This window comes from Cetorhinus maximus, chromosome X, assembly GCF_964194155.1.
Source record: "Cetorhinus maximus chromosome X, sCetMax3.hap1.1, whole genome shotgun sequence".
Lineage (NCBI taxonomy): Eukaryota > Metazoa > Chordata > Chondrichthyes > Lamniformes > Cetorhinidae > Cetorhinus > Cetorhinus maximus.
This window is the reverse complement of record NC_135917.1, coordinates 2,368,465-2,389,546: the sequence shown is the minus strand read 5'-3', so window position 1 is coordinate 2,389,546 and position 21,082 is coordinate 2,368,465. Positions and strand designations below refer to the sequence as shown.

The 21,082-nt window shown below is 43.4% G+C and overlaps 1 protein-coding gene across 5 annotated transcripts in view; it reads right to left on the bottom strand.

Moving 5' to 3' along the window:
* LOC144672701 (cysteine/serine-rich nuclear protein 2-like) overlaps window positions 1–21,082 on the bottom strand; it is a 73,056-nt gene that overhangs the window by 12,781 nt on the left and 39,193 nt on the right. For all 5 annotated transcript variants that reach the window (XM_078534623.1, XM_078534625.1, XM_078534622.1 and 2 more), the window contains 3 exons: window positions 19,056–19,223; window positions 4,952–5,211; window positions 455–751 (listed from right to left, as the gene is read on the bottom strand). In XM_078534623.1, coding sequence (XP_078390749.1) covers window positions 455–751; window positions 4,952–5,211; window positions 19,056–19,215 — 717 coding nt within the window. In that variant the 5' untranslated portion in view covers window positions 19,216–19,223. The remainder of the gene's footprint in view (window positions 1–454; window positions 752–4,951; window positions 5,212–19,055; window positions 19,224–21,082) is intronic.

Below are 21,082 nucleotides of genomic sequence, written 5' to 3'. Positions count from 1 at the left end.
AAACTGATAGTGAATCCATGCCAGATTTAATTGAGTTTGGGCCATTTTGCGCTCATGATGCCAATTTCCCAGCCTCTTCAGAAGAAGAAAGAATTAGAATTTTTAATTGGTGCAAAGAGAGATGGGATGAGAATCCCACAGGAAACAAGCGATTCCCCCTGGAAGAATTATTTAAAGGGGTATACCCAAAACGTTAGCACAACCAATTGGATTTTTCTTCTGCTATTCTTTCGGTGAACACTGGTGTTAGACAGCATGCAGTAGCCAAGTTCCTTTTCCAGGCAAGGATTTCACATTTGTGCTGTAGTCTTAAGAGTTTGTTATTTAGACAATCAACATCAGCCATTTGATATTAGACTCTTCTCAACACAAGGGTTTACATAAAACAAAAGCTGAATGGATCCCCTGAGGTTGTATAATAGTCATTTCTATTGGCCATAAATTTTGACCTTACCTGGCATTTGATTCCTGCTTTGCTACAGGGGCAGACTTCAGGATCACAGTAAAACCTACAGTCGCACCCGCACTCCTCCCTGGACGAGCGAATGGCCCTCAGCTCATGCTTTTCCTCGGTATCAATCCTGTTGACGCCCGATGCACGTAATAAAGCTCTTCGCCTTTTTGTGGGTAGTGGTTGTAAAAAGAAATAGTCATCTACCTCAATACTGTCCACATCAATGTCATCGTCAGAAACATCATCAATGGTGAGCACATTGGCTTCCTCCGACTCAACTGTACCATTTTTGGTCAACTGTTGAGAAAAGTTTAGAATGGTTTATGGTCAGGTATCTGTGGTACAAATAATGAGACCTATGTTATATGTACTGGTGCAATACTTCCAGCATTCCTCATCTTACACTGCTAGGGTTGCTAACTCTCAAAGGATGTTTTCCTGGAGGTTTCGTCCCATGATCTCCTCCCTGCAATTTCCCCACCCCACATTCCCACCATTGGTTGCACAACATGTCCATTCTTCTAACATCAGCCCTTCCCACAGCCAATTGAAAAGCAAACAGACTCATTACCCAATTGGATGATTCTTGACCGTCAATCAATAGCCTTTTCTTCCACAACTCTTACATTTTTAGAACTAAAAAAAAACTTCTGAAAGAAATTTTTCTAATGTCCTGGTGATTTTTCTTCTCAGCTGTCCTGAAGATTAATCTTCAAATCCTGGAGACTCCAGGATAATCCTGAAGGGTTGACAACCCTATGAACTGCCAATGCATTCATACTGCAAGCGATAGTGTCCATTACCAAGTAAATTCACTGAATGAATTGCTGATGAAGATCACTAACTGTTGTGCTACAGCACTGGAATCCCAACCACAGGACTCAGAGTTGAAAGCTCATCTCAATAACTGAACTGTGTCACTTAATTACAATTTTAGAACAGGCTACTAGACAGAGTGGTTGAAGACTAATCTCTGGTTAAAAACATGGAAAAGAAAGAGACCAATTCCTCTCAAGGGCCTCAGTCTGCAGATTACAGCCTAGGATCTAACAATGAATCTATTGGTGAGGGAGGGACATGAAGGAGATTGATCAACATCGCCAACAATCCTATGGATGTGCACACTGCCCCCTGAAAAGGCAGCCTCCATCTTTGTAATTGTTTAGGCCACCAAAATCAAAATGTCTTCATCCTAACATGGTGCTCCATCTATTCGATTCAGGTTTAGGATGGAAAGCAAGAAGGTGGAGGTTATATTGCAATAAATTACAATACTATAAATCAAAACTCTCCTGTGAGACTATATCCATGGCAATCTGGAAACCTCGCAACCACTGACCTAGCCCCCAAAAAGCTGATAACTCAAGGACAGCCTTGGCTATCAGTCTATGACACACAAAAACAAGTAGTTGGACCTTAAACTCTAGGTTTAACAAACATTCCTTCACTAGTATTGAAGGAGAAAAAACACTAAGTACTGACAGGCTGGAGGTCGAAATACAAATACTAATGGTACATTTATTTTCCAAGGGAGTCTGCAAGAATGCTATCCCTGGAAAGTACTTGTTTCTGACACAACCTGGTGCAGTATTTTAGGGTCTACAACAAACATCGGCATTGCAATTTTTTTCCTTTACATTTACTGAATTTTATTGAAAACTACTTGCTATTTACCATTTTGGAATGAATTGTTTTTCTTTACATCTTAAACTTCTTTCTCCCAATGGAAGGGAATCTATAATCAGAAGAAAGCTGGAATTTTTAAAAAAAAACAAAATAATAGCACAGAGAATCTGACTTTAGTCCAGACTGTAATGGTAAATTTAGAATGTGCACACTAGGTCCAAATACGGTCCCTCTCTGCACACATGCTGTTACCTATCGGGTGGGAGGGGATGGTTTGAATTTATTACACTATAAGCGACACATTCTAGTTGATTTTACATCTTTTTATATACACAACTGATCAATCTTCACTCGTTTAGAAAATAGGAAAAACAAAGTGGCATTTCAGTTTTCAAAAGACCAGCCAAACCATAATTTCCCACAAAATTATCTCAGTTAATCACTCTCCCACCTTCCTCCCAACACCACAGTTCACAGACACACTGCATCCACTCCAGAACCCCAGCCTGTTTACACAGATATGCTCCTTCCCCAGCCCTCCCAGTTCAAGATGGTACTCTTATTCCATTTCCCTCTCCCGACAACATTCACCACTAGCGTTCTCCCCCATCCCACCCACTCCCAATTTATCTGGCACCCTTCCTGCCCAACTTCCCTCTCAGTTCAAACTGCTCCCAATTTCACCCCTCAGCTGTTTCCTCCTACATTTTCCCCCTTTTGAATGAGATGTTAAACCAAGGCTCTGTCTGCCCTCTCAGATCCCCAGGGCGTTGTTTTGAAGAGGAGCAGGTGACTTCTTCCCTGAGGAAATGGAGGGAAATAGGTAAGGCTTACGTCAAGCGTAAACAGTGTGTGTGGGAACTAAGATTTGGTAATCTTAGATTATGCTGATTTTAAAAGTTCTGTTAAGATTTGAAGAATCTTAATTGATGTCGAAAATCCTACCAGACACTGGGAGTCTCAGCCATGCTTACAAAGAGAAGCTACCAGGGCTCATTCGTTTCCAAGGTGCTGACAAGTTCTTCAGGCTTTGTAGAAGGACTCCAAATAGTAATGGTCATTTTAAAAAAGACATGGAGCATGTAGAATCGGGAAAGTGTATCAGAAAATGAGATTGAGGCGTTGTAATGTGACAATATGCTAATGAGCTCAGCTCCTCCATTTATTAAACAAAATGACCTGAGAGATCAACACTACGTTCTGCTAAGTGCAACTGTAACATTTTGTTCCGTACACATAACAATACTATTAAAGAACAATCAGGTCTTCAAACATTCATGAACAGACAAGGCAAAACGAGGAGCAAACTTGCCAAGTTCTCACTTAAAAATATTCAAAAATCTCCTGTTTGGACTCCTGGACTCTTGTTCTTGGACATGCAGCTGCATTATATAACTGCATTGCTCCGGTACTCTGTGTCCTAAAATAATTTACATTTTGCTGGTGAAATCAGCCACGGGTCAGAAATGTGAGCACCTGCCAGAACTCCAGCGACATACATTTACACCTCGCTCCACCTTCTAAGATTGAAAGCAAGGACCTTTCATTCCACTCAATAAAACCATATATAGGTCAAACACAGTCCAAGGGAAGAGGCTGGGATCCCATGGCATTCCTGGGAGTGGGACGTGTTGTAAGAAGGGGTTTTCCTTTTTTAGGAGCATGTTGTGATTCACCCCGAGCTGAATGACAGTGAAGTTTCCTTTCTGGAAAAGGTCTGATGTACTTAGGAGGCTAAACTGTGACAAGTAATTTTGATGGACAATTCATTCGTAAAAACACAAGGTGCTGCAACCTTTCAAACAAATAAATAGCCCTAATCACATTTTACCCACCCTGTCCCCATATCCCCATTTCCTTCATCCACTTATCACCATTCAGGTTAGACTGCATTTTGTTTCTGCTTCCACTAACCCTCGAAGTGCTTCACAACCCTTTCACAGCATTTTGCTCTCTTCATACACTAAAATACTTTCAATACATCCTGTGTCAGCCAAGGCACTTCTGAGATATAGGGAAAGCAACCTTCCAGTACAATGCCCTAATGGCATTCTCTTTGGCCCAGTGTGGACTCAGACTGTTACCCTCAATTAAGTCCAGTTCACTTCATAAAGAGAGACTGGTTTGATGAACTTAAGGGCATTTGCATTCAGTTTAAAAACATTTTTAAAAAATCATTCTCAGGACGCAGACATCATTGGGAAGGCCAACACTTGTTGCCCGTCCATCAAGATGACGGTGATGAGCAACCTTCTTGAAGCACTGCAAGCGGCTTGGTACATCCGAGTGGTTTGCTAGGCCATTTCAGAGGGCAGTTAAGAGTCAACCACATTGCTGTGGATCTGGATGTAGGCCAGGCCAGGTAAGGACTGATTTCCTTCCTTAAAGGACACTCGTGAACCAGATGGGTGTTTACAACAGTCCCACAGTTTCATGGTCACCATTAAGATACCAGCGTTTTAAATCCAGATTTGTCAGCTGTCATGGTAATATTTGAACTCATGTCTCTGGATCATTAGTCCAGGCCTCTGGATTACTAGTCCAGTAACATAATCACTATCTTTTTGAACATGAAACAATTAAATTAGATGATACCAAGGCTGCCTAGGATTACTCCGTTTCTAGACATTGCCGAAAATGTGGTGACGGAACCTTCGGAGTTCTGGGAGAGTGGCTGCCAGGTTCCACTCAATCCAGAGTTACATTTAGGTACAATGTACGGAATTTTCAGTGACCTGTAATTACATTTCATTCAACTCAAAAGGGTAAGTTATTCAGAAGGAATTTACATCGGAGGAAATGTAGGGAAGGGCAAGAGAGGAGGGAAAGCCACCCTTGCCACCAACAGCCCCAAACAGGCAAGCCTTTTACCTTCATTTTTCGCACATTGAGTTTCTCTTCTTTCAAGTGGTCACGGAGCATTTCCCGATGAAGGTGCTCCTGCTCCTGTGCAAACTCACACAGCGTGTACCTGCGGATGCAGTTGTGGCGCCTGGCCATGCCCAGGGAGCTGCCTCCCTGACTTGGCACGCTGGTGAAGCCTTGGCGGCGTGTGAAGTAGTAAACAGTGACCTGGTCGAAGCGAACATTCTTGGCTCTCAACCGCTTCTGCTTCTTCAGGATTGAAGTTGCTGCAAGGGAGTTCAAAAGTAGTCAATGAATGTGCACTGCACTGAAATCAGTTCAAGCGGAAACATTACTGGAAGGGAGTGAACTGAGAGTGTTAAGTACTGATGTACGGAGCACTCATTACAGTCTAATCTGTCATTTTTAAATTCCTTGGCGGAAGCTTCCTGTGTGTAAATTGACCACCGTGTTTCTTACATCACAACAGTTACTACACTTTAGACTTTAAGGTGATAGAGAAGGACATAGTATGATGAAAACCAAGTTAATAGATTGGATAAAAGCTGACTTTGAGGGGAAGATTAAGATCATAAGAAATAGGAGTAGGCCACTCAGCCCAGTGAGACTGTTCTGCCACCTCGACAAGGTCAGGGCCAATCTGATTGTGGCCCTAACTCCACTTTCCTGCCTGTCCCCCATAAGCCTCAACTCCCTTGTCGATCAAAAATCTGTCTAACTCAGCCTTGAATATATTCAATGACCCAGCCTCCACTGCTCTCTGGGGAAGAGAATTTCAAAGGCTGGTGACCCTCAGAAAAAAATTCTTCCTCATCTCCATCTTTAATGGGAGACCCCTTATTTTTAAACTGTGCCTCCCAGGTCTAGATTTCCCACAAAAGAAAACTTCTCTCAGCATCTACCCTGTCAAACCCCCTCAGAACCTTAAAAGCAAAGTATTGCGGATGCTGGAAATCTGAAACAGAAACAGAAAATGCTAGAAAAACTCAGCAGGTCGAACAGCATCTGTGGAGAGAAAAACAGGGTTAGCGTTTCGAGTCCGTATGACTCTTCTTCAGAGTGGAAGAAGAGTCTTCAGCTCTGGAGAAGAATCATACGGACTCGAAACGTTAACTCTGTTTTTCTCTCCACAGATGCTGTTAGACCTGCTGAGTTTTCCCCTCAGAATCTGATATGTTTCAATAAAATCACCTCTCATTCTTCTAAATTCCAATGAGTATAGACCCAACCTGCTCAGCCTTTCCTCATAAGACAAACTCCTTTCATCCCAGGAATCAGCTAAGTGAACCTTCTCTGAACTGCTTCCAGTGCAAGTCATATCCCTTCTTAAGTAAGGTCACCAAAACTGTACACAGTACTCTCGGTGTGATCTCACCACGGCCCTGTACAGTTGTAGCAAGACTTGCCTACTTTTATACTCCACCTCCTTTGCAATAAATGCCAACATTCCACTTGCCTTCCAAATTAATTAAAATGCTGTACCTGCATGCTGACGTTTTGTGATTCATGTACAAGGAGATCCAGATCCCTCTACTGCAACATTCTGCAATGTCTCTCCATTCTAATAATATTCTGCTTTTCTATTATTCCTGTCAAAATGGACAACCTCACATTGTACTCCATCTGTCAATCTTTTGCCTACTCACTTAACCTATCTATATCCCTTTGCAGACTCTGTATCCTCCTTTGTATAGAAGTTGAGAAAATAAAATTGGCAACTATACTGGCAAACAATGGTGTACAACAACAATGGGAAGCATTTAAAATGGTGTTCAGAGTGCAGGGAACATATATTCTGCTAAAAGAAAGAGACAAACTAAACACTAAAGGGACTTCATGGATGAATAGAGACATAAGGGAACAACTGAGGGTTAGGAAAGAGCCATGCATTAAACACAGAGAGCAGAGGAGTGCATGATAAGAGAAAATACAAAGAAATTAGGAGACAAGTAAAAAAACAATTAGGAAGACAATTTAACTTCATCGTTCCTTTTTATCAAGGAGTATAAAACAAAATAATAAAATATTTTACAGGCACCACTTTATATTTTACAGGTACAGGCAATAAAAGCGAAAGCTGAGAGGGGAAATAAAAAAGACCATTAAGGGATAGGCAAGATAAGACCACAGGTAGCAATACAGAGATGACAAAAATATTAAATATTTATTTTACTTTAGTGCTTTAGATAAAACAGGTAGACATGACATTGATGGATGAGATGAGCAATGAGATAAGTACATTTAAAATACAAAACTAACAAGGTGCATTGAATAAACTAAACAAACTCAAAGGGGATCAAAAACCTGGTCCAGATGGATTGCATCCACATATTTTAAAAGAATCTAGGGAAAAGATAGCAGTGGCATTACTACTCATATTTAATAATTCATTAGAAAAAGTGTAGTGCCAGAGGACTGGCTGAAAGCTACTATAATTCCATATTTAAGAAGGGGAACAGAACATGTCCAAGGGATTATATGCCAGTAAGCTTAACATCAGTGTAGGAAAAATAGTGGAATTCTTACTAAAAGAGAGAATAGAAGAACATCTAGAAATTATCTTTTTTTATTATTTGTTCATGGGATGTGAGCATCGTTGACTAGGCCAAAATTTGTTGTCCATCCCTAATTGCCCCTTGAGAAGGTGGGGGTGAGCTGCCTTCTTGAACCGCTGCAGTCCATGTGGTGTAGGTACACCCACAGTGCTGTTAGGGAGGGAGTTCCAGGATTTTGACCCAGCGACAGTGAAGGAATGGCGATATATTTCCAAGTCAGGATGGTGTATGACTTGGAGGGGAACTTGCAGGTGGTGGCGTTCCCATGCATCTGCTGCCCTTGTCCTTCTAGGTGGTAAAGGTCATGGGTTTGGAAGATGCTGTCGAAGGAGCTTTGGTAAGTTGCTACAGTGCACCTTGTAGATGGTACACACTGCTGCTACTGTGCGTCTGTGGTGGAGGGATTGAATGTTTATTGTGGCGGATGGGATGCCAATCAAGTGGGCTGCTTTGTCCTGGATGGTGTCCAGCTTCTTGAGTGTTGTTGGAGGTGCATTCATCCAGGCAAGTGGTCAGTATTCCATCACACTCCTGACTTGTGCCTTGTAGATGGTGGACAGGCCTTGGGGAGTCAAGAGGCGAGTTACTCAGAATCAGAATCACACAGTGCAGAAGAGGCTCTTCGGCCCATTGAGTCTGCACCGACACGTGAGAAACACCTGATCTACCTACCTAATCACATTTACCAGCACTTGGCCCATAGCCTTGAATGTTATGACGTGCCAAGTGCTCATCCAGGTACTGTTTAAAGGATGTGAAGCAACCCGCCTCCACCACACTCCCAGGCAACGCATTCCAGACTGTCACCACCTTCTGGGTAAAAAAGTTTTTCCTCACATCCCCCCTAAACCTCCTGCCCCTCACCTTGAACTTATGCCCCCTTGTGACTGACCCTTCAACTAAGGGGAACAGCTGCTCCCTATCCACCCTGTCTATGCCCCTCATAATCTTGTACACCTCAGTCAGGTCGCCCCTCAGTCTTCTCTGCTCCAACGAAAACAACCCAAGTCTATCCAACGTCTCTTCATAACTTAAATGTTTCATCCCAGACAACATCCTGGTGAATCTCCTCTGCACACCCTCCAGTGCAATCACATCCTTCCTATAATGTGACGACCAGAACTGCACACAGTACTCCAGCTGTGGCCTCACCAAGGTTCTATACAACTCCAACATGACCTCCCTACTTTTGTAATCTATGCCTCGATTAATAAAGGCAAGTGTCCCATATGCCTTTCTCACCACCCAACTAACATGCCCTCCGCCTACAGAGATCCATGGACACACACGCCAAGGTCCCTTTGTTCCTCAGAACTTCCTAGTGCCATGCCATTCATTGAATATTTCTTTGTCAAATTACTCCTTCCAAAGTGTATCACCTCACACTTTTCAGGGTTAAATTCCATCTGCCACTTATCTGCCCATTTGACCATCCCGTCTATATCTTCCTGTAGCCCAAGACACTCAACCTCACTGTTAACCACCCGGCCAATCTTTGTGTCATCCACAAGCTTACTAATCCTACCCCCACATCTATGCCATTTATATAAATGACAAATAATAGGGGACCCAGCACAGATTCCTGTGGTACGCCACTGGACACTGGCTTCCAGTCACTAAAGCATCCTTCTGTCATCACCCTCTGCCTCCTACAATTAAGCCAATTTTGAATCTATCTTATCAAATTACCCTGTATCCCATGTGCCTTTGCCTTCTTTTTAAGTCTCCCATGTGGGACCTTGTCAAAGGCTTTGCTGAAATCCATATAAACTACATCAACTGCACTACCCTCATCTACACACCTGGTCACCTCCTCAAAAAATTCAATCAAATTTGTTAGGCATGACCTCCCTCTGACAAAGCCATGCTGACTATCCCTGATCAAACCTTGCCTCTCCAAGTGGAGATAGATACTCTCCTTCAGAAATCTCGCTGCAGGATTCCCAACCTCTGACCTGCTCTTGTAGCCACAGTATTTATATGGCTAGTCCAGTTCAGTTTCTGGTCAATGATAACGCCCAGGATGTTGATGGTGGAGAATTCAGCAATGTCAATACCATCGAATATCAAGGAGCGATGGTTAGATTCTCGCTTTGTTAGAGATGGTCATTGCCTGACACTTGTGTGACGCGAATGTTACTTGCCACTTATCAGCCCAAACCTGAATATTGTCCAGTTCTTGCTGCATTTGGACACTGACTGCTTCAGTATCTGGGGAGACACAAATGGTGCTGAACATTGCACAATCAACTACGAACTTCCCCACTTCTGACCTTGTGATGGAAAGAAGGTCATTGATGAAACAGCTGAAGACGGTGGGCCTAGGATCCTGAGGAACTCCTGCAGTGATGTCCCGGGACTGAGATGATTGATCTCCAAGAACCACAACCATCTTCCTTTGTGCTGGGTTATGACACAAACCAGCGGAGAGTTTCCCCCTCCCGATTCCCATTGATTCCAGTTTTGCTAGTACTCCTTGATGCCACACTCGGTCAAATACGGCCTTGCTGTCAAGGACAGTCACTCTCACCTCACCTCGGGAGTTCAGCTCTTTTGTCCATGTTTAGGCCAAGGCTGTAATGAGGTCAGAAGCTGAGTGACCCTGGCAGAACTCAAACTGAGCATCAGTGACCTGGTTATTGCTAAGCAAGTGCCACTTGATAGCACTGATGATCAAGAGTAGACTGATGGGGTGGTAATTGGCCGGGTTAGATTTGTCCTGCTTGTTGTGGACAGGACATACCTGGGCAATTTTCCACATTGCCGGGTAGATGCCACTGTTGTAGCATAACTGGGACAGCTTGGCTAGGGACATGGCTAGGTCTGGAGCACAAGTCTTCAGTACTATTGCTGGAATGTTGTCAGGGCTCATAGTCTTTGCAGTATCCAGTGCCTTCAACCGTTTCTTGATATCACGTGGAGTGAATCGAATTGGCTAAAGACTGGCATCTGTGATGCTGGGGACCTCAGCAGGAGGCTGAGATGGATCTACTCAGCACTTCTGGCTGAAGGTGGCTGTAATTGCTTCAGCCTTGTCTTTTGCACTGATAGTGAAAGGAAAATTTGCATTTTAGATAAAGCATAGTTTGAATTTCAAAGGGATGGTAAGATGTTACACCTAGCCAGAAGAAGCTAAGCCAAACAGTGTGTTTATTTTTCCCAAAGGTTACTAATAAAATTAGTACTATGAAAGATTTATATTACGAGATAAGTAAAATTGCAAAAACATATGGGAACAATGGAATTTGCATTAAAATGTAGAAACATGTATAAAGGAGATGAGGCTACGTGTAAGAGGAGAAGGCATTCTAAGATCTAACACAAGTGTGAAAAGCTTCCAGCCTCTGTGCATCAAGTTGCTGTCTACAGGAACTGAAGCTGAGAAAACTCACTTTGAAACTCTCTCTCGAGGGTATTGTGTTGCTTTCCCTGGGTCTGTTTAAATCTATTTGTTTTTACTGTTGCCTTAACGGAGGTGTAACTGGAAGCCAGATTAATTAGGAATTTTAGGAGTTATTATAGTAGTAATTTGTAGGCCTATGTACGTGCTTGAAATCTTTTCTTTTGTTAATAAATGTTTAATTAAGCTTTCTAAAAACCTCTGAAGTCGTGGTAGTCTTATTACTTCTGAATTCAGGGCACGCAACTCAAAATAAAATACAAATTGCAAAACAGTCGTGATCAAGTTTCCCTTGTGGATTTGATGTGCCTTGCACACATCATCTATCACATCATAACAAGGATGGGGATGTTTGTGGAGACTCCTCCTCCAGTTAGTTGTTTACTTGTCCTCTGCCATTCACAACTAGTTGTGGCAGGACATCAGAGCTTAGATCTGATCCTTTGGCTGTGGGATCTCTTAGCTCTGTCCATCACATGCTGCTTACACTGTTTGGCACGCAAATAGTCCTGTGTGGTAGCTTCACCATTTTGACATGTCATTTTCAGGTATGCCTGGCACTACCCGTGGCATGCCCTGCTGCACTCTTCATTGAACCAGGGTTGATCCTCTGGCTTGATGGTAGTGGGGGATATGCCAGGCCATGAGGTTACAGATTGTGGTTGTCTACAATTCTGCTGCTGCTGATGGCTCACAGCACCTCATGGATGTCCAGTTTTGAGTTGCTAGATCTGTTCAAATTTTATCCCATTTAGCACATTGTTAGTGCCACACAACATGATGAGGGTATCCTCAATGTGAAGACGGAACTTCGTTTCCACAAGGACTGTGCGGTGGTCACTCCTACCAATACCGTCATGGACAGATGCATTTGCGACAGGTAGATTGGTGAGGATGAGGTCAAATAGGTTTTTCCTTCTTGTTGGTTCCCTCGCCATCTCTGCTGAGTCTGTCCTGTTGGTGGAACAGGACATAGCCAGGGATGGTGATGGTGGTATCTGGGACATAATCTGTAAGATATGATTCTGTGAGTATGACTATGTCAGGCTGTTGCTTGACTAGTCTGCGGGACAGCTCTCCAAATTTTGGCACAAGCCCCCAGATGTTAGCAAAGAGGGCTTTGCAGGATCGACAGGGCTGAGTGTGCTGTTGTCATTTCCAGTCAATGTCGGGTGGCCTGTCCAGTTTCATTCCTTTTATATTTTGTAGTGGTTTTGATACAACTGAGTGGCTTGCTAGGCCAATTCAGAGGGGAGTTAAGACTCAACCACATTGCTGTGGGTTTGGAGTCACATGTAGGCCAGACAAGACAAGGAAGGCAGATTTCCTTCCCTAAAGGACAGTAGTGCACCATATGGGTTTTTATGACAATTGACAATCGTTTTGTGGTCACCATTAGACTAGCTTTGAATTCCAGATTTATTAATTGCCGTGGTGGGATTTGAACCCAGATCATTAGCCTGGTCCTTTGGATTATTAGTTCAGTGACATTACCACTAAGCCACCACCTCCCCGCAAATAGTCAGCGTGGATTTTGAAAGAGAAAATCTTGCTTCACCATTATTGAATTTTATGAGGTGGCAACAGAGAGGGTAGACAATGGTAATGCAGTGAATGTAATTTATTTGTATTTTCAAAAGACCTTCAATAAGGTACCCCATAATATAGTAATGAATAAGGTCAGAGAATGGGGAGTGAGGGGACAAATGGCAGAATAGATTGCTAGCTGGCTTCAAGGCAGAAAGTAGAGAGCGGGAATAAAGGGTAGTTATTCAGAGTGGTAGAAGGTGGGAAGTGGTGTTCAACAAGGATCAGTTCTAGGAACACTGCTGTTCACAATTTACATTAACCATTTGGACTTTGGAATCAGAAACACAGGTTGGGATTTTCTGGCTCCATCGTGCCGGGACCTGCCGTGGAGATTCGGCTGCCCAGCCAAAAGCCCACTGACTATCAGCAGGACTGGACAAACCCAGTGGCGGGCAGGGCCATAAAATCCGGCCCACAATTTCTAAATTTGCAGCTGACACCAAATTCGGGGGTGGGGGGGAATAGTCAATAATGAGGAACTCTGCAGCAAATCACAGGAGCACATTAATGAACTTGCACAATGGGCAAATAATTGGCAAATGAAATTCTACACAAATAAATGTGAGGTCATACATTTTGGTCGATAGAATAGGGAGGTCACCTATTACTTAGAAGGTGCAATTCTAGGTGGGGGGAGAGGAACAAAGAGAGCGCAAACACACCAATCATTAAAAGTTGTGCCACAGGTTAGCAAGGCCATGAAATAAAAGCAAACCAAGCACTAGGCTTTATTTCTAGAGGGATAGAATTGAAAAGTAGGGAAGTTATGCTAAACCTGTATCGAGCCTTGGTTAGACGACACAGAGCACTGCGCACAGTTTTGTTTGCCATGTCATATAAAGGACATAGAGGGACTGGAGAGTGTGCAGAGAAGGTTTACAAGGATAATACCAGAAATGTACGGGCGTACATATCAGGAAAGGATTGACAGGCTGGGTATCTTTTCTCTTGAAAAAGAAGGCTGATCTAATAGAGGTCTTTAAAATTCTGAAAGGTTTTGATCGAGTGGATACAGAGAGAATGTTTCCTCTTGTGGGGAAGAGCATAACTAGGGACCATCAATATAAGATTGTCACCAAGAAATCCAATAGGGAATTCAGTAGAAACTTCTTCACCCAAAGGGTGGTGAGAATGTACTACCATAGAGAGTGGTTGAAGTGAATCGTATAGATGCATTTAAGAGGAAGCTAGACAAGCATATGAGAGAAAATGGAATAGAGGGTTATGATGGTAGGTTTAGATGAGAAAGATGAGAGAAGGCTCGAGTGGGGCATAAACATAAGCATGGATAGTTGGGCTGAATGGCCTGTTTCGGTGCCGTATTTCCTACTTAATCCTATGTAACTTCAAAAAAGTACATCACTGGCTATAAAGCACCATGGGAGGTTGTGAAAGGCACTACATAAATGCGCGTCTTTAGTTTTAATAGGTGTGAGGGTTGGTTATAGGCCCTCAGCAGCAGAGCCAGAAATCCAGGCGAACTCTCTAGACTCCATAAACTTATGTCAATTTTACTGTGATGAGAACTCGAGTTATTGATAATTAAAAACCCACCACGGTTAAAATGCTCCAACTGATGGAGGGAAAACACTTTCAACCAAATAGCAATCATGAACCCAAAGGTCAGCATCAGCACAACTAGTTCTTCTGGGTCCATCAATCATTTCAAGCACTAAGGAAGGATTGCATAAAAATATAGTGGCTTGTGCCTTTGTGAAAAACGGTGTCTGACTAAGGGAAGTCATCTGTGAAATGTGGTTAAAATTGAACAGAGCTTTTCACTGAGATGGGAAAAGAGTATTTGAGAGCACTGTTCCCAACATTATCACATTTTGGAAATAAACCCCACCTCACCAGTTTAAACCTAGTTACTCAAATTTCTGCAGCTGATGAGTCAGTTTTCATTGAACTTATGTGAAGACCATAGCTGCAGAAGTGTCGCCCACCACTTAGTTACTGCTCAGCTCCATCTAGTTTCAACAGCAGCCAGCCAGCTCTTTGCAAGCAACTGTTATCACTCCATCCTTCAATTCAAATGCTTTGGTTGCCTGTCCCCGACCTTATCCACCTACTTGTTTGTGCTGAAAGGTCACTGGGAATTCTCCATGATTAGCATCCTCTGATTAAAGTTCAAGTGAAGCAACTTGCAGAGTTACTGAGGAACCCTCAATCACTAAACAACTGTAAACCTCTCCCCAGTCCTGATGCATGCTGCTCCCAACAAGCTTAGCTTTGAGGAAAAGCCAGGGAAGAGGTTTGCCAGGCAGAGATGCTAAACGAGTGGTATTGTATTGGACGCCCGTCACACAACACACTTGATACTCAGTTCCATTGAGGTCAACTAAACTGAGCGTCAGGCAGGGAGCGTAACAGGTAGCTGATACGATATTGCCCATTTTGAATACCGTCCAAAGATGAATTTCTACCCACCAATGTGCAGCAAGAAGTCAATTAAAACTGGCCCAAGTGCCATCAGTAGGATTATTAGTTACAGCAGCCCAAAGAGCAAAGTGCTGCTTCCAAGTTTCCCGGTCCTGAAAGTATCTCCTTTAATGCATTTATCAAGGTGAGGAAAATTCAAGCTGTTGAGTACGGACTCGAAACGTTAACTCTGTTTCTCTCTCCACAGATGCTGCTGGACCTGCTGAGTTTTTCCAGCATTTTCTGTTTTTGTTTCAGATTTGCAGCATCCGCAGTATTTTGCTTTTATCTAGGTGAAATTGGTCTATGCTAATAGCGTAAAACATGCTGCTGACTTACTATGACCTTGTTTGACACTACTGGTGTAGACTCGAGATACTGGCACTATTTCCCCAAGAGCAGAGAATATGAAGAGATTTAATTGAGGTTTTTAAAATGAGTGAATAGGGAAAACTTACTTCCTCTGATTGGGGAATAAGAGACAAAGGGTCATCAAATTTAGAATGAGTAAAAAAGATTAAGGAAAAGGGTGAAATTCATAGTCAAGTGCAACCATTGATCAAAAACAAAAAGTGCTGGAAAAACTCAGCAGGTCTGACAGCATCTGTGGAGAGAAAGACAGAGTTAACGTTTTGAGTCTGTATGACTCTTCTTCAGAGCTAAAGAGAAGAAATATGGTGAAATATATACTGTTTAACGGCGGGGGTAAAGGTGAGATTGTGAAAGGTGTCATAAACAAAAGGTCAAAGGGGTGTTGATGGTGGTGATACTGGCTAAAGGAGGTGCAGATGGTGACATTAAGAGTAGAGAGCAGAATGAGCAAGTGACAGATGGCCCTACTGGGGGTGGGGTGGGGGGAGGGGACGGTATGGGAGAAAAGATCAAAATAGGCTAAAAGGTGGGGATAAAACAATGAATGGAAATAAATTTTAAAAATAATAATAATAGGTGGGAAAAAAAGTATATAAAAATTTTAAAATAAATATTTGGAAAAAGGGGTGAGGATGGAGGAGAGAGTTCATGGTCTGAAGTTGTTGAACTCAATATTCAGTCCGGAAGGCTGTAAAGTGCCTAGTCGGAAGATGAGGTGCTGTTCCTCCAGTTTGCGTTGAGCTTCACTGGAACATTGCAGCAGGCCAAGGACGGACATGTGGGCAAGAGAGCAGGGTGGAGTGTTGAAATGGCAAGCGACAGGGAGGTCTGGGTCATGCTTGCGGACAGACTGAAGGTGTTCCGCAAAGCGGTCACCCAGTCTGCGTTTGGTCTCTCCAATGTAGAGGAAGCCACATTGGGAGCAGCGAATGCAGTAGACTAAATTGAGGGAAGTGCAAGTGAAATGCTGCTTCACTTGAAAGGAGTGTTTGGGCCCTTGGATGGTGAGGAAGGGGGAATGAAAGGGGCAGGTGTTACACATTCTGCGATTGCATGGGAAGGTACCGTGGGAGGGGGTTGAGGTGTTGGGGGTGATGGAGGAGTGGAACAGGGTGTCCCAGAGGGAATGATCCCTGCGGAATGCCGCCGGAGGGGGTGAAGGGAAGATGTGTTTGGCGGTGGTATCATGCTGGAGTTGGCGGAAATGGAGGAGAATGACCCTTTGAATGCGGAGGCTGGTGCGGTGAAAAGTGAGGACAAGGGGGACCCTATCATGGTTCTGGGAGGGAGAGGAAGGTGTGAGGGCAGAGGCGCGGGAGATGGGTGGACACAGTTGAGGGCCATGTCAACCACTGTGGGTGGGAAACCTCGGTTAAGGAAGAAGGAAGACATGTCAGAAGCGCTGTTTTGGAAAGTGGCATCATCGGAACAGATGCGACGGAGGCAAAGGAACTGAGAGAATGGGATGGAGTCCTTACAGAAAGCAGAGTGTGAGGAGTCGAGGTGGCTGTGGGAATCGGTGGGCTTGTAATGAATATTAGTGGACAGTCTATCACCAGAAATAGAGACAGAGAGGTCAAGGAAGGGGAGGGAAGCATCAGTGATGGACCATGTGAAAATGATGGAGGGGTGGAAATTGGAAGCAAAATTAATAAATTTTTCCAGGTCCCGACGAGAGCATGAAGCAGCACCGAAGCAGTCATCGATGTACCGGAGAAAGAGTTGTGGGAGGGGGCCGGAGTAGGACTGGAACATGGAATGTTCCACATACCCCATAAAGAGACAGGCATAACTGGGGCCCATGCGGGTACCCATAGCCACACCTTTTATTTGGAGGAAGTGAGACAAGTTTCAGGAGAAATTGTTCAGTGAGAGAACAAGTTCAGCCAGACAGAGGAGAGTGGTTGTGGATGGGGATTGTTTGGGCCTCTGTTTAAGGAAGAAGCTAAGGGCCCTCAGACCATCCTGGTGGGGGATGGAGGTGTAGAGGGTTTGGACGTCCATTGATCAAGTGGATTTAAGTCAATATGAAAAGCAATATTCAGTGGATGGATAGAGAACTAGACCGCAGCCTGAGCTTTCTGTCTCTTCAGGTGTTTGACAGATCAAAGAGCAGCCAGCAAGGATGAGATGCACGATGCCCATCAACTGGGAAATACTGAACATTAATTTACTTCAGTTGGTTTTCTTGCCCCCTTTTGGCTTATGAAGGCTTAAAAGGACCAGGTTTTGACAACACTTCAGACAAGAAAAACTACAGAAGATAATAGTAGGACAGGGAGGGCTTGTTAGTTGGCTTCTGTTAATTCTTTAACCTAGAGATTAGTTAAAACAACCTGGGGAGCTTAGCAGCTTTGGAGCCAGGGACAGCCACAAATAGGTTTCTTGCACATAGGTTTTCACAGGGAGCCATAAGAAGGAGAAGAGAAAGTGACTCTGAACTTTGGTTAGAATCGGCTGATAGCTGTGGAAAGGCTTACAGTCCCAGCTGCCTCCTATCCTCCTGCTGCACTACAAAGAGCCAGTGCATCACCAAAGTTTTGCTTCTAGGCAGATCTTCAGCTGTCCTACTTGTCATTTTATTTGTCAAGCAGATGTCTCTATTGTGAATTGAAATATTTTCAGTATTGTGTAATTAAAAGGACAAAATTTCAGCAAAAAATAGGGACAAGGTTGCAGACAGTCAAGAAGGTTTTCTGCTCTGTTGAATATTGGCTTCTTGGATTTTGTTTTTGCTTATTTTAAAATCGGTCAAACTGCAGCTGTAATCCAGTCACCTGACTGGGGTCTGAAGTCTATTCACACAAATACCCAAAATATTCCTCTTTTAAAAACAAGTGAAGATTTAATGCTGAACATGCATTTCCCACTTGCCTCCTGAAGGTCTTGAATCTTGTGGTCGTCCTACAGATGCCTGTCATCGGTTATTCATCAATGTGGCCATTTTTCATGCATAACCATGTTGGAGTGCAGGCAGGCCATTTAACAATGGAGGGCATCACAGATGACCCAATATTCTCTGCACCTTACATCCACACATGTGCGCTTTTCAGAAGATAACGTTCAGGAGTAGGAGTTTCCCACTCTGCTCCAAGAGATGCAAAGACCAATTGAAGGAGTCTCCCCGCAATCCCTGCTATGGTTAACAACCAAATGGCAAACAAACATTGGGCCTTCCAGGCTCAGCTGTGCATGAGGTGGTGCACATACCGATTGAACCATTAGTGGATGGCCAAATTGAAGCATTTCCATCAGTGGTAGGTTGACTAAACACAATAGCAAGCATGGTGTGGGAAGGCTGTCTGGGACAAGTTACACTGTAGGAAATCAGAACTCACATTTTTGCTGGATAAGTGGGATTTAGTACTTTGCTACCTAGAGCTGAAGTTGTTGGGAGCAGGTGGGCAGAGAAGAACCACAGTTTAATAATTCAAACCGAGTTTCACTGTGGAGTTGCCAACATTACACAGTTATCAGCACAAATCTCGTACTTCACGGGAGCTGCTTTTATACTGGCACTCGATTAGATTGGATTTCAGGAGATCAGTGTCCACCAGCTAATCCTCGATGTTTACACTGCTGAATCAAAATCCCTCATCCCAAGACACTCAGACCCACACAAAAAAAAAAACCGGGCACAAATCAATCGGTAAGGGAGCCAAGATTTTCTTTTTCTTCCACGATGACATGTAATAATTTATCATCTTGCTCCAGTTACACGCTATAGTTATGATGATGAAAGCCTGTCTCTTTAATTGCCTTAGGCACTTACGGCTCAGTTCCCTGGAGGTGGGGGGGTTGAGGCTGTCACAGCTGTCTGCACTATCGCTGCTGGAAATGTCATCATCCGATTCCTTGGGTGAAGAACACAATGATGAACCATCCACCTCTTCGAATTTTCGCTTTATGCTCCCACTGACAGCCATCTCCATTTCTCACCCTGTTGAAGAGAACAAGTACATGACTGGAAACTTCAAATACAGTTATTATTTTTGAAAAGGCACCCATCACTGACCACCTCAACAACCTATATCGCTGCTGTATGAAGAAAAGCTAAGTGTATTTCAATTACCACCTTCACAGCTCACTCACATTACAATAACCCCTCAAAGCAAAGGAAAGAACTCACATTTATATAGCGCCTTTCTCAACCTCAGGATATCCCAAAGCACTTTACAGTCAATGAAGTACTTTTTGAAATATAGTCACCAATTTAAAGTCAGAAACGCAGCAGACAATTTGCACACAGTACGATCCCACAAAGGGCAATTAGATAGATAACCAAATAATCTGTTTTAGTGATGTTGATTTAGGGGTAAACATTGACCAGGACATCAGGGATAACTCCCCAACTGCACTTCCAATAGTGCCAAGAGATATTTTAAATCCACATGAGAGGGAAGAGAGGGCCTTAGTTTAATGTCTCATCCAGAAGATGCCACCTCAGACAGTGCAATATTCCCTCAGTACTACACTGGAGTGTCAGTAATAACTCACTGATGTGCTGAATAATAATAAAAATATTCTTTTCATTTCATCGTATCTTAGGTGTCTTCTGGGCCTTTTGGGTAATTTGCAAGTAACACTGTCTAGCTTCAATGTTCTTATCTATACAAATCACCCCCCCACCCACCCCCGCTCAATGGTTTCCCACAGACAGATGCCAGGAGCGTGAAATGTGAACTTTACAAATCATTTGTTAATCCTTTGTCCGCACCAAAACAAATCAGGTGGTGTTTTAAAAGAATCTACCAGTAAATGAGCTTTTCTGACTCGTCATACAACACTGGAATGTTGGCTTTAATTGATCGCTCAGTACTTCCAAGTCACCTAGGGCGATATCATTTTTTCTTTCCCTTTCATTCATCTCATTCTCGCTCCCACCCCCAAATAAAACAGCAGCTGCCCACCATCTCAAAAGATCAGCTTGGCTCAGTTAGCAGTGCACCCACCCAAGTCAGAGGTTGTGGGTTCAAGCCCCAATCCAGGGCAAGCGCGTAAGTAATCTCGGCTGACAATTCTGTGTAGCACACATGGTGTGCTACATTTTCAGAGATGGCATCTTTTGACAAGATGTTAAACCAAATCTGCTTATTCTGGCGAAATTACAAAATCCTATTACAATATTTGAATGAGAGTTCTCACCGTCCTGGTCATCACTCCTCATTCAATCAAACACCACAAAATACAGACAAACACTCATCTCATTGTTGTTTTGTGGGATCATGTGGCACACAAAATGGCTACCACAGTTACCAACATCATCGTCAGCTGTCCCTCGATTTGAGGATGATGTCTATTCAGGGTCACAACTTTCTGCCATGGGTCTTCCAGTGACTCAAAAGGCTGATTGTTGACCACAGATCTTTGAGCACATGGGGCAGAACATCCCACGAGGCAGTGGGATCTGGGGTGTAGGATATGCTCCCTTTTATTTCCTTCTCTGCTGCCGCTGTGTCATCATTAAGACGTTGTGACTCAAAGTATGATGCAACTTGATAGACAAATTATTGCCATTTTGAACAACTGGTAGTAAGCGCCTCCCAGTCATTAATGTCAATGCTGTCACACTTCAAGGAGAGCTTCAGAGTGTCTTTGTAGTGTTTTCTTTGTCCTCCCTTGGAACGCTGGCCATTTGAGAGTTGAGAAAACAGGACCTGGCAGAGGAGACACTTTGTGGTCACCCTGACAGCAATGAAGTTGATTTTGCCGGAGTTTTGCCTGAATGCTTATGGAGCTGGATTCAAGAAGGACACGAGCATTTGTTCGACCATCCTCCCATTGAATCCAGAGGATGCA